Genomic DNA, 16478 nt, shown 5'->3' with positions numbered 1-16478 from the left:
TGTAAAATCCTATCTCGGATAAAATGGATGACTGCTTCTTCTTTACCCATCCCAGTTTTAGCTTTGCTCCCTTCTTGCCTTCCAGGTTCTTAAAATATCTAATCTCAAAATCACCCCCCACTTCTAAGAGCATCCAATCTACTACAATGCCCTACTTTCTTAAATCCTCTCCAAAATCCTTAGCACAAGCTCAAATCCTATATGGTTCCACGTGATAAATATTCTTCCTTGTTACAACGAATCAATCAATTCATCTTGTTTAACTACAGATATGTTCCTACCGGTCCTCCATGGAGGGCACTCAAAGAGCAGGGACTACAGATTTAAGTACAGGATTGGATTAGGAACAAAACAGTAAAATTGCATTAAAATACCCACAATCTGCAGAATATGTACTATCTACTTAAAAGGGTCTTTTACATGTAAACTTACTCTATAATGAGTTCCCACCAATCTGGAATTCCCAGTGTTTATCAGTGCTGGTGATCTTGACCAAATAAATAAATTTTACATTAAATTCTCAATTACTCAGTTTTCCATCCTACCTGAATGAAATAAGAATCTAAGTACAAAAAGTAAAATATAAATGAAGAAACTAAACCCTGAACAGAATACCTAAAATATAAAATCCTTATTTAAATCCATTATTTAATTTCATAAATTAATAAATTATTTTAATAATTATATTTAAGTATATTAGGAGTTCCTGATCAAGAAGTTTCTAAATACAATAATATGTCATTAAAACTAATTTATCTGGGCACCCCTGGTTTAGCGCCGCCTTCAGCCCAGGGCCTGATCCTGGAGACCTGGGATCGAGTCCTGCGTCGGGCTCACTGCATGGAGCCTGCTTCTCCCTCTGCCTGTGTCTAGGCCTCTCTCTCTCTCTCTCTCAGGAATAAATAAAATAAATAAAAAATAAAAAATAAAATAAAATACTAATTTATCTACCTGAAATATGGGCATGCTTTAGTATTTAAACTTTCCACTATCTTCTCATTGATCACCAAAGTGAACCTTCCCCAGAGCATCCTTACCTCCTGGGTCCTTATCTGGATTATACTCTAAAGCATTGCTACAGATGAGGTCAATATCTTTCAGAAAATCCTTAGCAGTCAGGTAATTATGCTTATCAATTTTAGTTATTACTGTTGATAAATCCATTGGTTCCTTGATTACTTCAAGATAATCTGAAACCTAAAAGAAAATATTTTAATGAAAATTACTTCTATTTCCTATGATCTACTCATAAAAACACAAAATAAAACCATATAGTTATTTAATAATTAAATCCAGATATTTTAAGAATAACGATAAGTGAGGATAAAATTGTAGAGCAATTTATGCTACTAAAGTTACTACTTTGAAGTCATACTTTCCATGAAAAGCTTCAGTTTCAAGTCATATCTAAATTAACTCTGAAATGTTTCTGATTTTGAAATATAAAACCAATTATGTCAGCTTTTCTCCCCCCAGTCCTTTGGATATACCTGAGAAGAGAATGTATTGGTAAAAGCACCCAGTAAGTATCAATAAATATTACTTTAAGAAATTTTTTTGAAGGAAATTAAGAAACATTGACTTTTAATATAATTAAAGTTCTCTGGTAAATCTCTTTAATATCTTTAAACAACAACAAAAAAATTTCTTTCTTTTTCCAGGGTGAATCATTTCATGGAAAGTGTTTTCTGCTCCTTTGGAGTCATTACAAACATTTTGAGTCAATTATATAACAAAAATAAGTATTGCCTTCATGAGTAGTAAAAGATTTGCTTGGACTTCCCTAATTATAAACACATTCACAAGTAAACATGCTCTATGGGCCGATTTCCTGGGAGGCAACACAAAATAAGGGCTAGTAAGTCAGGATTTGCCCAATGTTTTATATCATTTGTCCACTAAGAAAGCTCTATCAACCTATCTATCTATTGCTTTCCTCAATGCAAATCTCAAACCAAATAATCAGGTCAGATATAAAAGCAATCTTAGAAACATCTAATTAGTCTAGGACCAAATTCTAGAGCTAGGATAATTCCTGCTCTATGAAACTGGAGGTTACTTTTTTCCATTGCAAATACACACACATATTTTATACGTTTTTAAATTTTATGGGCATGTTATAATTTATTTTTTTATTTCTAGGAGCTGAAAATCTCCTTATAGGGAAGGTAGCAGAGCTATAATGATAAACAATAGCTCAGAAGATATCAGTTGGATTCTTGGCTCTGGTATTTGCCATGCCTCTGTGTACATGTGGAAAATGTTTATTAACTGCAAAGCACTTTAAAAACTTATATTATTAAAGATCATAAAATTTTTGCCCCAATACTTAATTTTAAACTTAATGTTTATTTCCTAAACTTCTGTTTTCTCTGAAGTCAGCTTTGGAATTCCATAGTTTTTAGACATTTCAAATTCATTATCTGAATATAAATTTTTATGTTTTAGGTTGTTATCTTGTGGGGCACCTGGGTGGCTCAGTCAGTTAAGCATTTGCCTTCTGCTAGGATCATGATCTTGGGGTCCTGGGATGTGTCCCACGTCTGGCTCCCTACTGAGCAGGAAGTCTATTTCTCCCTCTCCCTTTGCCCTTTCCCCCCACCCCTACACCCCACTCATGCTCTCTCTTAAATAAACAAAATCTTTTTAAAAATTTTTTAATCTTGTCTTTCCCTCATGTTTCACAGAGACCTCTACATTTTCAGCTTCAAGAGCAAAGAACAACAGAAGAACATAAGAATAAAAGAGAAAGTAAGAAACATAATCCTTGAATGCAAGTTTTATCTGACCAACATTTTCTATCCTCTTCCAATGCCCTACCATCCTTTATAAAACTTTTACTCTATCACAGATGGCATCTGAAATCTGATCACCTCTTCTGTTTAGAAAGAGTTCTGGGGGAAAAGGCAAAATTGGTTTAATCCCAGTATGAGAGGTTGACTTGAAGTCAAGCCATTATCAAATAAGTGTCAGGGTCCCATACCCAATTTGAAACAAAAATAAACATCTAAAATAATCTTTAAAGTGGGCTGAGGGCATCTGGGTGTCTCAGCCAGTTAAGCATCTGCCTTGGGCTCAGGTCGTGATCCTAGGGTGTGGGATGGAGCCCCACATCAACATCTGGCTCCCTGCTTCTCCCTCCTTCTCTGCTCACCCCTGTCCTGCTCATTCTCATTCTCATTCTCTCTCTCTCTCTCTCTCTCTCCCTCTCCCTCCCCCTCTCTCTCTCGCATCAATAAATAAAATCTCATAAAAATAAAAAGAAAGTGGGCTGACAGTTTCAAGATTATCTGATAACACTACAAGGGGAAAAAAAAATGTTCCGCAAATATAAAATGGTATGTATTAATTGCAAAAGTAAATTAGGCAATTCCTGTCATTGCAGTAGAAAAAAAATTAAGGTATAACTGTGATATAATGTAAGGAATGTGGACTTTAAATTTCAAAAAACCTTTGAGTCTTGGCTATGTCACTTGCCTGGGAGCCTCAGTTTCCTCAGCTGCAACATAAGAATAATAATGACCTTGTGAGGTTGTTAAAAGGATCAAATATATAAAACTATGTATCATGGATAAATATACAAATAAAGTTATAGATAGTCCTTTTACTCAAAAAAAAGGGGAGTGGGGTGGGATAACTGTTTTCAGAGGTGAAAAAAACAATGATAGCTCATTCTTCCCAAAGATGAGGTAATGATTCCAAAGGAATCTGCTCAGGTCCAAAAGTACAGATTTCACAACAAGGACGCAACATTAAACTATGAATCATTTCATAATTCAAATTAAAAAAGATGAAGAAAAAATTAAAACTAAAAACACCAAAGCTGTTCAAACATGGAGTCTGAACTATAAGAAGAAGGCCAGTAAAGACTGTATTGTGTTCATCCACACACTATATTATCCCAGGATAAAAAAACAAAAACAACACCACCAAAAATTTCATCCACAATATTATAGTAGATTCCAAATGGAAAATTTCTTTTCTTATCATCACAAACCATGCTCCCACAAGGACACAAAACAATACACATAGAAAGTGAGAAATTTTCCACTGGGAGCAGAGAAAAATCCTTGCAGGGAAAAACAATTTTAGCTACATAGGATATGCTTAACTTCAAACAGCATCTTAGTCACAGGCATTTCCAAAATATGAAAGGTAAATTTCAGGTTTCTTTCCCAACTCTTTCACTAAAATATACATAATTTGGAAAATGCCAAAGTAATTGGTATTGACTGGTTAACATCAAGATACTTTTTAAGAGCAAGATTTATCCTGGAATAAAAATAGTTTTGTATGGACATTTCATTAAAGTAACTTTTAATCCTCTTCTTGAACTGAAGAGTAAGAGATCACAAAGATCAATACTAATTAAGAGGACATACAAATTGGTCACTATTTTCATCCAAAAGTCACCAGATATTTGCTGATGACATTAGTAATTATCACATGGATTAAAATTTTACAGGCTAGGGGTAATATTCATCCATGCCTTTGCTTTTTTTCCTTCCAAAAAAAGATGTCAATATTTTTTTCTTTTAGCCAGTTCAACTTCACTGTTTGCACACTACTGAAACAAGACCTCTTCAATATCCACCGGTTTGCTGAAGATGTTAAAGCGTTTATCTGTGGCCAGCCTCTTGGTTACATCCCTGAGAAACAACCGCAACTCTCTTAAAGTATTTTCCTCCTGGTCCTCCATCCGATTTTTTTCTGATTCTGATAACTGACGAGGTGGAGAAGGTAGTGCAAGGGGAAGCACTTCCATAGCACAGAGACCTAAAGAAGATAAGATAAAATATTAAGATTACATGGCAGAGCCAGGACCTCAGTTACTTTTCTATCATTCACTCAAAAAATAATTCTAAATATACAAGAACCACTTGCAAAACCAGCAAGTAAAAATTTGAATGGAAACCAACAGTACATTAGAGAATAGATTTACTCCATAAAACAACTCACAGGACTCCTTAAATGCCAAATGATATGATCTTAAATAATTTTATTTTGAAATACCATTTACATACAACTTATGAGAAATATTTCAAATCAACAAAAATATCTTCAGATGAAGAACTGTATACTGATTTTCGTAAAGTCAATGTTGTTTAAAAACCTTCTCAAAATGGGATTGCCTTATATGCACAAAAGTAAAATAGGCAAGTAACAATTCTTTGATCCTTCCTGCTCCCAAAAGAGTTCTTTTTAGACAAGTCTTCTGTGCTCATATTCTTAGTACACCATAGTAGGGGCATAGGTACACACCTGTGTAGGGAGCAAAAAAAATTGATAAACCGGGGGAATTTGGGTGGCTCAGTTGGTTGTGTCTGATTCTTGTAGGTCATGATCTCAGGGCCATGAGACTGAGCCCTGTTTTGAGGCTCCTTGCTAGGCATGGAGACTGCTCAAAATTCTCCTCCTCTCTCTGCCCCTCCCCGCCCTCAATCTCAATCTCTCTCTCCCTCTCAAAAAAAAAGGGGTGGGGGGGGGGGGGGAAACAGCCCAGGTGGCTCAGCGGTTTAGCACCTGCCTTCAGCCCAGGTTGTGATCCTGGAGACCCGGGATCAAGTCCCACATCAGGCTCCCTGCATGGAGCCTGCTTCTCCCTCTGCCTGTGTCTCTGCGCCTCTCTCTCTCTCTCTCATGAATAAATAAATAAAATCTTAAAAAAAAAAAAAAAAAAACACACCTGGAAGACAAATAGGTGGTAAATCCAGTCTAAAGTGTTATATGTAAAACCTATAATATTAAAAAAAAAACCTGTAATATTCACTATATCTATCCTAAAACAAACAAAAAAAATCTTCTCAAAAAGTATTAACTTTCCTAAAGATATCATTCCCTAATTCCTTAAAAGATTTTCCCAGTATCACACTGAATTTCAGGATTAAAATTCTAAAAATTCTCTCTGATTTCTAGAATAGCCCCTAAGATGAAAAAATGAAAGTTAACAGAATCAACTCAAAAAGAAAAATAATTATGTTAATTTTTAACACAGATAATTCAATCTGTGAGACTAAACCATATCTAGGAGCATGCAGGATGCCTTATTAAAATGAATCGTTTTCATAATGAAATATTTTAAACATTGTTATTTAGATTAGCAGGAGGCAACACCCAATAATCAGGTGTAACTTCCATTTTTAATTTTCCAAGGTTTCTAGGGGGAAAAAAAACCCCACAACTATAGCCATTTGATAGGTGCTCATTTTTAGAACTCTGAGAAAATGTGGAAAGGAGTTACTCTAAAGAACAATAAAATGATTGAAGTGTTGAATAATTAGTAAAAAACAGAAGCAGAATATGGAAAAACAAGGATTTGCAAGGGGTGAAAATGTATTTAATATCCTACAAGAACCAACCATATGAGAAACATAAAATACAGAAGAGGGGAAAGGCACTTAAAAACTTTTAACAGAATGGCTATTTTCCAGAAGAGTATGAAAGATTACAAAGAAGACCTTATCTTTTATCTATCTTTAAGATTAGAGTCTTCTGAGCAACTTAGAGTGCATTCCTTACTTAAAGTCAAGGGGCTGAAATCTGAAATACTATGCTATTAGACCAAATCCAAGAAAATTCTAATGCTTAAAGTCATGATAGGTTTCTAAGTGCCTACCATAAGGTATCTAACATAATAGGTGCTTAATAAATATTTGAAAAATCAATAAACCAGAAAAGGCAAACATTCTAATCAGCTCTTGACTCATCACACCTACCCTGACCCACAAAATAATCAGCACACCCTATGGTGTTCTCAAACTTACGGTTCAAGTCCTCTATACTTAAGTTGGCTAAAACAGAGCAGAACTGAAGACTTTTTGAGCCTCAGAATGTGAAATCTACTAGAGCACCTGGACTGAAATAAAGAATACTACATTAACAGTCACTTGTTAATAAAGCTGTAACAATGAGACTGTACTTCATAATCTCAAGTCAGGTAAACACAATGACCACTCTGCAAGTGTCCATCTAAAGAGAAGTAGAATCTAAAAAACTGACTTTACTTCCACAAAGAAGTATTTTTTTAAAAAAGTGACTCCAAGGGGTGCCTGGGTGGTTCAGTCAGTTAAGTGTCTGCCTTCAGCTCAGGTCATGATCTCAGGGTACTGGGATAGAGCCCTGCTGAGCAAGAGCCTACTCCCTCTCCCTCTCCGTCTGCCCCTCCTCCTTTGCTTGTGTGCTCTCTTTAATTAATAAATAATCTTTTTTTTTTTAAGTGACTCCAACAAAGGGCATTTCTTAACTCTATTCCCCATCTCCCCTCCCCCCATTTTCCTAAAGGCTTTAGGAACTTTACCAGTGTGTTTCCTTCGTGGTGGAGCCATTGATGCCTGATTGAGAATCAATTCTTGGAAAAATTTTCTTCTGTCTTCTTCAATAGGCCTTTGAATATACAAGACTTCTTCATACTGTATTCTAAAGATACATTTAACCTACACACATACACACAAAGACATTAAATATATAGAGAATTAAAGGCTTACTTATTATACCAAACTACAGTTTTTTCAACTTCCAGTACCATTTTCAATTTTCATTCATGTGGGGTTAGGTTAATCTAGTCCTAAGGCTATGCTGTTGAGAGATTCAACCTCATGGACTAAACCATAATGGCATTATCAGTTGCCCAAGTCATTAATAAATTATACTATACCTGGGAGAGTCAGCAAATAATAGCAGAATGGATAATTGATTATAATAGTTAGATGGCAACAAACTCAAAGGAATTCTTGCATAAGATGGAAAGTAGTAACTCAGAATTTACATTAGAGCTAGAAGGATGTTAACACTGCCTTCTCTTTTATTATTCCTATGTACTTCCTACTTAATTATTTCCTTTCCTGGGCTCTTTTCATACTAGTCTATATTCTACTGTAACCTCTGGAATCCTGGTTTCACTCTAAATAAACAATATCTTCAGTTTCTCCCCAGAATGTTCCATGATGATACCACCTTCCACACAAAACTCCCAAGCAATAAGTCAGTCATTCCCACATCCCTCAGGTTCCTTCCCACTGGTGATTACCTACTTTACTTTTCCTTTGCTGCTCTATAAAGGCTTTGACCCCAGATGTTTCCTTCACAAGATAGGCTGCTTAAATTCTCCACACCATCCACATTAATTCTACACATTTAATTTTTAGGTTTTCCTGGGAGGTCTATATTCTACTTCTAGACACCAAACTCCCTGAGAATCGAGACCATTCCTTATTCATCTGTTTTCTATACCTACCACAGTGACTAGCACATACTAATGCATAATTAGAATGGACTGAATGAGTAAATTTGCAATTTTCTTCTCCAGCCCAGACCAAATTGGAAACTGCAAATGAAAATGGAAAAGGTCACTAATATGGAAAGAAGAACCAATTATGAGACAATGAGGAAACACTGGATCAAAATTCAAAACATCAGATCCTAGCCCAAATTTAGCCACACATTTATAGTAAACTTCATATAATTCATTCAATTTGTCATGTCTAACCACTTACTGGATTGAAGACTAAAAATGTCTAAATATTATTTCAGTCAATCTTTAGAACAATGAGGTATGTAGGAGAAAACTTAGACTTGAAAAGGTTTAAGTAACTGGTTTATGATCACAAAAAGTAGAGAAGACTAGATTACATAATCTCTAAAGGCATTTTCCAGCTCTAAAATTCTAGATAGGAAGAAATAATCAATGAAAAGTAGTATTCAAAATTGGGATGAAGAACTATTCACCTCAACACAAAGCCAAATCCTTTAAAAGTCTATAAAATTTCACTTTGTGTCCTTCCATTACCTTTTTTGTAGACTATTTTCATATAAAATTCCCCCAAATCTTTGATCTATGCTTCACTGATCCTTCTTCCAAAGTTCTCACAAGCAAATTTACAACTGAACACCCATCGTGTGCTAAATATAATGTCAAACACTGACATTACAAACTTGAAGAAAATATGATTACTTCCCTCTATCAAGGATCTTAGAAGTTTCAAAGAAAGCATTATGGTACCACACCAAAAATGTAATACTGGTGGAGAAACACAAGAGACTCTGCAAGAGATAGAGGTGAAGAGGCATTGGAAAAGATATAGAAGAAACAGCTATTTTTAACTGGGTTTTGAAAAATAAATAGAATGCAATACCCTAGAAGTACCAGGATTCTGTTCAAGAGTAGCAAAACAAGATTAAATAATCTGAGTTTTAAATATTCTTCCTTCTCATCATTTTTCAACATTTGTGTTCAACTTTGTGAATACAAAAGCATACCAAAAGTAAGTCTGTAATAATCCCCTGATACTCCTGCCAGGTTATTATTAACAGCTTAGAATCTATCACTTTATAAGGAGGCTACATTTTACTTTAAATTTACTCCTACCTTTATCTTGTGACATTCCTAGCCTCAAATTTTATGTTGCAACTAGACAAGCCTCTTATACTCCCTGAAATCATACTCTTTCACACTGGTTCACAGTGGTCTCTGTCTGTGCTATCCATTCCTTTGTAACTCTGTTTTTAACTCTACTCAAGCCAGTGCTTTCTGGGTGATGCTTTCTCTGACTTTCCCAGATACACTCAGGCACACCTTCTAATACTCCTCATTAAACTTTAAGTTCAATGATTTTAGTAAATTCAGTTGTGCAACCATCACAAGTCAGTTTTAAAACATTTCCATTACCTCCAAAAAGCTCCCTCGTGTCCATCTGTTGTCAATTCCTACTCATGCTCACATTCTCTGCCCAACAACCACTGATTTACTTTCTGTCTCCAAAGATTTGCCCATTCTAGAAATTGTGTATCATGTAGCCTTTTTGTCTAGCTTCTCTCACTTAGTATCATATATTGAGGCTCATCCACATTGTAGAATGTATCAGTAGCTCATTCCATTTAATGCTGAACAGTATTTTACTGTGTGTATATGCAATGTTTGGTTTCACCAATCACCAGTGAATGAATATTGGACTGTTTCCAATATTGCAAGTAATGGTAGGAGGAACATTTGCGTTCAAGTCTTTGTGTGAACATATTTCTCTTGTGTAATTACCTAGAAGTGGAAATGCTGAGTCATATAATTTTATGACTAACATGTTTAGAACTGCCAATTTTTCCAAAAACGGCTATACCCTCTTACAATTCCACCAGCAATATATAAGGCCTCCAGTTTTTTCTACATCCTGTCCCAACACTCAATATTGTCTAGCGGTTGTGCAGTGGTATCCCACTCCTGAATGACTAATGATATTGAGAATCCTCCAGTGTTGTTAGCCCAGAGGAATATACACTCTTTGGTGAAATGTCTATTTAAATCTTAACTTGTGGTCTTTTTTAACTTAATTGTGGTAAAATAGTCACAACATAAAATTTGCTGTTTTTATTTTTAATTGTACAGGCTGTAGCATTAAGTATATTCACATTATTATGCAACCATCACTACCATCTAACTCCAGAACTTTTTTACCCTCCCCAAGTAAAATCCTGTGTTCAATAAATACTGACTCCCTATACTCTCCCCTTTCCCCAGCCCCTGGAAATCACCATTCTACTTTCTATCTCTGTGAATCTAACTATTCTAAGAACTTCTCCAAAGAAGAATCAGTTTGTCATTTTATGACTGTCCTATTTCACTTAGCATAGTGTTTTCAAGGTTTATCTATGTTGTAGCATGTGTTAAAATGTCCTTCTTAAAGCTAAATAATGTTATACTGTGTATATATATGCCACATTTTCTTTATCTGTTGATGGACATTTGTGTGTTTCCACCTTTTGGCTATTGTGAATAATGCTATAAACATGGGTATACAAACATCTATCCGAATCTCTGACTTCACTTCTTTGGACTATACACCTAGAAGCAGAATTGCTGGATCATACACAGTAATTCTGTTTAATTTTTTTTAAGGAATCACTGTACCATTTATTTTCAATGAGGATGTACAATTTTATATTCCCACCAGCAACACACAAGGGCTCCAATTTCTTCATGTCCTAAACAACACTAGTTATTTTCTGTTTTTATGATAACAGCTATCCTAATGTGTATGAACTGACATCTCATTGTGGTTTTAAATTTGCATGTCCCTTATGATTAGTGATGTTCAGCATCTTTTCATGTGCTATTGGCCTTTTGAGTGTCTCCTTTAGGGGAAGTCTGGTTGGGTTTATTTGTTTTTGAATTGTAGAGTTCTTTATACACCCGGATATCAACCCCTTATCAGATATATGATGGGCAGATATTTTCTGCCTTCCTGTGGGTTGCTTTTTTTAGTCTAATAGTGCCCTTTTATGCAACAAGTTGTTAATTTTGATGAAATCAGTTTATCAATTTTTTCTTTGTTGCCTGTACTTGTGGTGTCATAGCCAAGAAATCATTACTAAATCCTCGGCCATAAAGCTTTCTACTATGTTTTTTTCTAAGGGCTTTATAGTTTTAAGTCTTCTGTTTAGTTCTTTGATCAACTTTGAGTTACTTTTTGCATATGGTATAATGGTCTAATTCACTTCCTTTGTATGTGGATATCCAATTTTCCCAGCACCATTTGTTGAAATGACTATACTTTCCCCCATGAATGTCTTCACACTTTTGTTGAAAATCATTTATTGTAGTCTTGTGTTGAAAGAGGGGGTCATTCTGTTTTGTTTTAAGTAATCTCTACATCCAACACGGGGCCTGAATTCATGACCCCAAGATCAAGTGTTGCATTCTCTTAGTGACTGAGCCAGCCACGCACACTGAAAAAGTTCTTAATACATTCTGGATTTCAGTCTTATCAAGATACGCGATTTGATGTATTTGAAATATTTTTTCCCAGTATGGCTTGTTTTCTCATTTTGTTAATGGTATCACTTAAAAAGTTTTGAATTTTGATAAAGTTAACTTTATCAATTTTTCCTTTTATGGATCATATCTTTATATATTATATATAATATATATATTATATATTTATATATTATACTATCACATTTGTGATATATTCATATTATTATTTATATTTATATATTATACTATCACAACATTTGGGATATATTTATATTTATATTATTTCTTCAGGTTTCTCTTCCTTCTAAAAGATAGATAAGATAGATAGATAGATAGATAGATAGATAGATAGATAGATAGACAGACAGATAGATTGATTTATTCGGTTTATTCGGTGGGGGGGAGAGCAGAGGGAGAGGGAAAGAGAATCTCAAGCAGACTCTGCACTAAGTGCAGAGCCTGACATGGGATCATGACCTGAGCCAAAATCAAGAGTCAGACACCTAACCAACTGGTTCACCCAGGTGCCCTACTCTAAACTTTAAATTATTAGAGAATAGTGGTTATCTTTGGATTTTTCACCTATTTAATTCATTCATTCAACAAAGATTTACTAGAAATAGGTACGTGTACATACGTATCTATCTGTGAGTATTTCATGTGTGTGTACACATAAGACCAAGTAAGGCAACTAAGCATTGTGAATTAAAGTGTGAAGAAAACAGACACTTGGTCTATCTTACACAAGATCACTTATGAGAACACCGCATTGCACATAACAGGTACACAACAAATTTTTGATGAAGAAACAATGGTTTTAACTTAATACAAAACTCTTATTTCCCTGACAACTTATCAGCCTAAGCATCACAATATTCAGAAATTGTCTCTCCATAGTCTTAGAGAGTATAGTGCATTTTAAGTGCATGACCTTTGTAATCAGACAAACCGGGGTCCAAAATTTTACTGTCATACTAGCGTGAGACCCTAGGCAAGTTACTTCACCCCTGTTGGTTTCTATTTCTTTATCCGTCAAATGGGAAAACCATAGTAGTACTTTTTCTTACAAAGCAGTTAAAAAACTTGTGTTAGATAATACATATATAACTGGCCTCTACAATGCCTAGCACATAGTTCCATAAGTGACAGCAATTCTTTCATTACCAATTTTTTTTTGTTTTACCTCATTTATTAAAAGTTAGAGTTGTCAGTCCCCCGTTTTAAAAGTAGAGTTCATGTAATCGCTATAACGGGGGAAATCAATGGTTTAAGGTTCACAATCTCAAAGATAAAAGTAATGGAAAATTAGGTCAGAAATGAACCTAAGATGGCTTTCATGAATAAAATTTGCTTTCCTCAAAACAAAATAGGTAAATAATCCATTAAGTAAAAATAAAAAATAACGTTTTACCTAAACACACTAATAATTCATGCTCATTTAATAGAAATAGTTAACTGTGATTTTAAAAGACTTGCAATGACTGCGTTCCTTAAAAATTTTAAGAATCATACAATTGTTTTACAACAACAAAAAAATCAATACTAAGATATTTCTCTTGTATACGTTATTATTCATCTGAGTTTTCAATGCCTCTAGTTGATTTTTCTACTTAAGTTAACTCCCAGTTCCCAATATAAACCGAGAGACAGAAAAATACACGAAATCTTGAACTGACAAAATATGGTTTGTAATCTTTACCTGCCTAAGTGTATTTGAGGAGATATTTCTTTAAAATTCATTTCCAAGGGTGCCTGGGTAGCTCAGCTGGTTAGGTAAGCATCTGCCTTCAGCTCAGGACATCATGATCCCAGGGTCCTGGGAACAAGCCCATGTCAGGCTCTCTGCTCGGCAGGGAGTCTGCTTTTCCCTCTCACTCTCCCTTTCTCTCAAATAAATAAATAAAATCTTTAAAAAAAAAAAATTCATTTCTAGGGGCGCCTGGGTGGTTCAGTTAAGCATCTGACTCTTGATTTTGGGTCAAGTCATGATCTCAGGGTTCTGGGAGTGAACCCCACATGGGGCTCCACTCTGGGTGTAGAGCCTACTTAGTATTCTTTTTTTCTTTTTTATAAGATTTTATTTATTTATTTATTTATAAGAGACACAGAGAGAGAAACAGACACACAGGCAGAGGGAGAAGCAGGCTCCATGCAGGGAGCCCGATGCGGGACCCGATCCTGGGACTCCAGGATCACACCCTGGGCATGAAGGCAGGCGCTAAACCACTGAGCCACCCAGGGACCCCCCCCCCCTACTTAGGATTCTATCTCTCCTTCTGCCCCTCTGGCCTCCCTCCCTAAAATAAATAATTTAGTCCCACTAAATAAATTAATTAAAAATAAAATCCATTTCCAATTATATCATCTTGAGTCTGCCCAGTACAACTTAGTATCAAAATACATATTGTGAGTCTGTTCAGAAAGTTAAATGCAATTCTTTCTAACCAAAGTTTGTTTTCCTTCCTGCAAATATTTCTATTTTTTCTCTGCTTCCTTGTTTAAAAGTCCCTTTCCTATGCTGAAAACTCAAGTCTTTTTTCTAATTCTCCTGAAGAGAAATAATTTGCAATTGACATGTATCTATCTCAACTAAAGTTCTCCAACTATTTATTCTCAGTCTACAGGCCCACAAAAGTAAACTGATAAGAAGAAAGAAAAGAAAAAAAGAAAAAAGAAGAAAAGGAAAAGGAAAGAGAAAGAGAAAGAGAAAGAGAAAAAGAAAAAGAAAAAAAAAGAAAAAGAAAAAGAAAAGGAAAAAGAAAAATAAAAAGAAAAATAAAAAGAAAAGAAAGAAATGAGGCTGAGCAGGAATTAAAGCCAATATGGTGATTCAGTGGTAAATCTCTATTTTTTATGTAACAAATATTTATTTATTTTTTAAAGATTTTATTTATTTATTCATGAGAGACACACACACAGAGAGAGAGAGGGGGGGGGGGGGGCAGACACACAGAGGAGAAGCAGGCTCCATGCAGGAAGCCTGATGTGGGATTCGATCCCGGGGCCTCCAGGGTCACACCCTGGGCAGAAGGCAGACGCCAAACTGCTGAGCCACCCAGGGATCCCCCGTAACAAATATTTATTAAGCAATTCCAATGTGTCAAGAAATAGAAGGTTAAGGGTCAGTAGGACAGTACCCTCTTCTCAGAGAGCATGTGGTCTAGTCTAGAGGTTCTCAAATGTTTTGGTCTCAGGATCTTATTAAACTTTTTTTTTTAATATTTATTTATTTATTTATTCAGAGAGAGCGAAAGAGAGGCATAAACACAGGCAGAGAGAGAAGCAGGCTCCATGCAGGGAGCCCGACGCGGGACTGGATCCTGGGTCTCCAGGATCACACCCTGGGCTGAAGGCGGCGCTAAGCCGCTGCGCCACCTGGGCTGCCCGGATCTTATTAAACTCTTAAAAACCACGCAGGAACCCAAAAGAGCTTCAGTTTATATGGGTTACAACTTTCAATAATTACATATTAAAATAAAAACTAAGAGCACTCCAAATTATGTATTCATTTAAAATCTATTAGAAAAAAATTAAATAGCGACGCCTAGGTGGCTCAGCGGTTGAGTGTCTGCCTTTGGCTCAGGGCGTGATTCCGGAATCCTGGTTATATATTAACATTAAAAATACGTGTTGAAAAATATATCCTTTTGAGAATTTTCCCAAAATATAAAATACATAAAATAAAATTTACAAGGAAAGTGGCACTGTTTTACGTTTCTTCAAATCTCTTTAATATGCTGGCTTACTGGGCACCTGGGTGGCTCAGCAGTTAAGCATCTGCCTTTGGCTCAGGGCGTAATCTCAGAGTCCGGGATCAAGTCCCACATCCAGCTCCCTACATGGAGCCTGCTTCTCCCTCTGCCTGTGTCTCTGCCTCTCTTTCTCTATGTGTGTGTGTGTCTCTCTCATTAATAAATAAATAAAATCTTAAAAAAAAAAAAAAAAACGCTGGCTTATTGAGACAACCAGATCCTCATTTCTGCTTCTACATTCAATCTGTTGTAATATGTTGTTTTGACTGAAGTACATGAAGAAAACCCATATTCAAGCAGATATACAGTTAGAAAGAAAAAAGGAATGTGACATCTCCCCTGAAAGTCTTGTGGGGTCCACAGAAGTCCTTAAACCACATTTGGAAAACAGTTCATCTAGAACAATGATTCCTAATTTTTTTTTAATCTAACACCTCATCAGTAAAAAAAATTTGAAAATATCCTTTCTAGTGTATTTATTTAAATACACTATTCTATTAATATTATTTCTATTATAAAACTTATATATACAGTCATCTCTTCTATAGATCAGGCACTTTGCTAACCTACAGTTACTCAGTCTGCAACTCTCTATGCTTTTCATTTATTCACCAAATATTTATCAATTTGTGCTATTATTCCCTACCATCTCTTAAACAAAGCAAGCATTCTAACGGCAACGCTGAAATTTAAATGAATGGCTTGGGGACAGAGAAGAATTTCCAAAGAACAGTAAATATAAAACATATTATGTAATGAGTAGTTTAAGAGAATTCTCTTAGGGAAGCCTGGGTGGCTCAGCAGTTGAGCCTCTGCCTTTGGCTCAGGGCATGATCCCAGGTCCGGGAACCGAGTTGCGAGTTGCACATTGGGCTCCCTCCTGCGAGGAGCCTGCTTCTCCCTCTATGTCCTGCCTCTCTCTCTCTGTGTCTCTCATGAATAAATAAAATTTTTATATGAGAGAGAGAGAGAGAGAGAGAGAG

General features: G+C 35.5%; 1 protein-coding gene across 2 annotated transcripts in view; it reads right to left on the bottom strand.

The window, feature by feature from the left end:
- The window catches only part of ATAD2B (ATPase family AAA domain containing 2B), a 155889-nt gene that overhangs the window by 27953 nt on the left and 111458 nt on the right, over positions 1-16478 (bottom strand). The window contains exons 20-22 of one of the 2 annotated variants that reach the window (XM_041755482.1): positions 7298-7433; positions 4580-4776; positions 1038-1197 (exon numbers count right to left, since the gene is read on the bottom strand). In XM_041755482.1, the coding sequence (XP_041611416.1) occupies positions 1038-1197; positions 4580-4776; positions 7298-7433 (493 nt within the window). The remainder of the gene's footprint in view (positions 1-1037; positions 1198-4579; positions 4777-7297; positions 7434-16478) is intronic. The other variant, XM_041755484.1, reaches the window with a different exon arrangement.

Source organism: Vulpes lagopus, chromosome 5 (assembly GCF_018345385.1).
Source record: "Vulpes lagopus strain Blue_001 chromosome 5, ASM1834538v1, whole genome shotgun sequence".
NCBI lineage: Eukaryota > Metazoa > Chordata > Mammalia > Carnivora > Canidae > Vulpes > Vulpes lagopus.
Note: the sequence above shows the minus strand (reverse complement) of the source record. Positions and strands in the feature narration are given on the sequence as shown.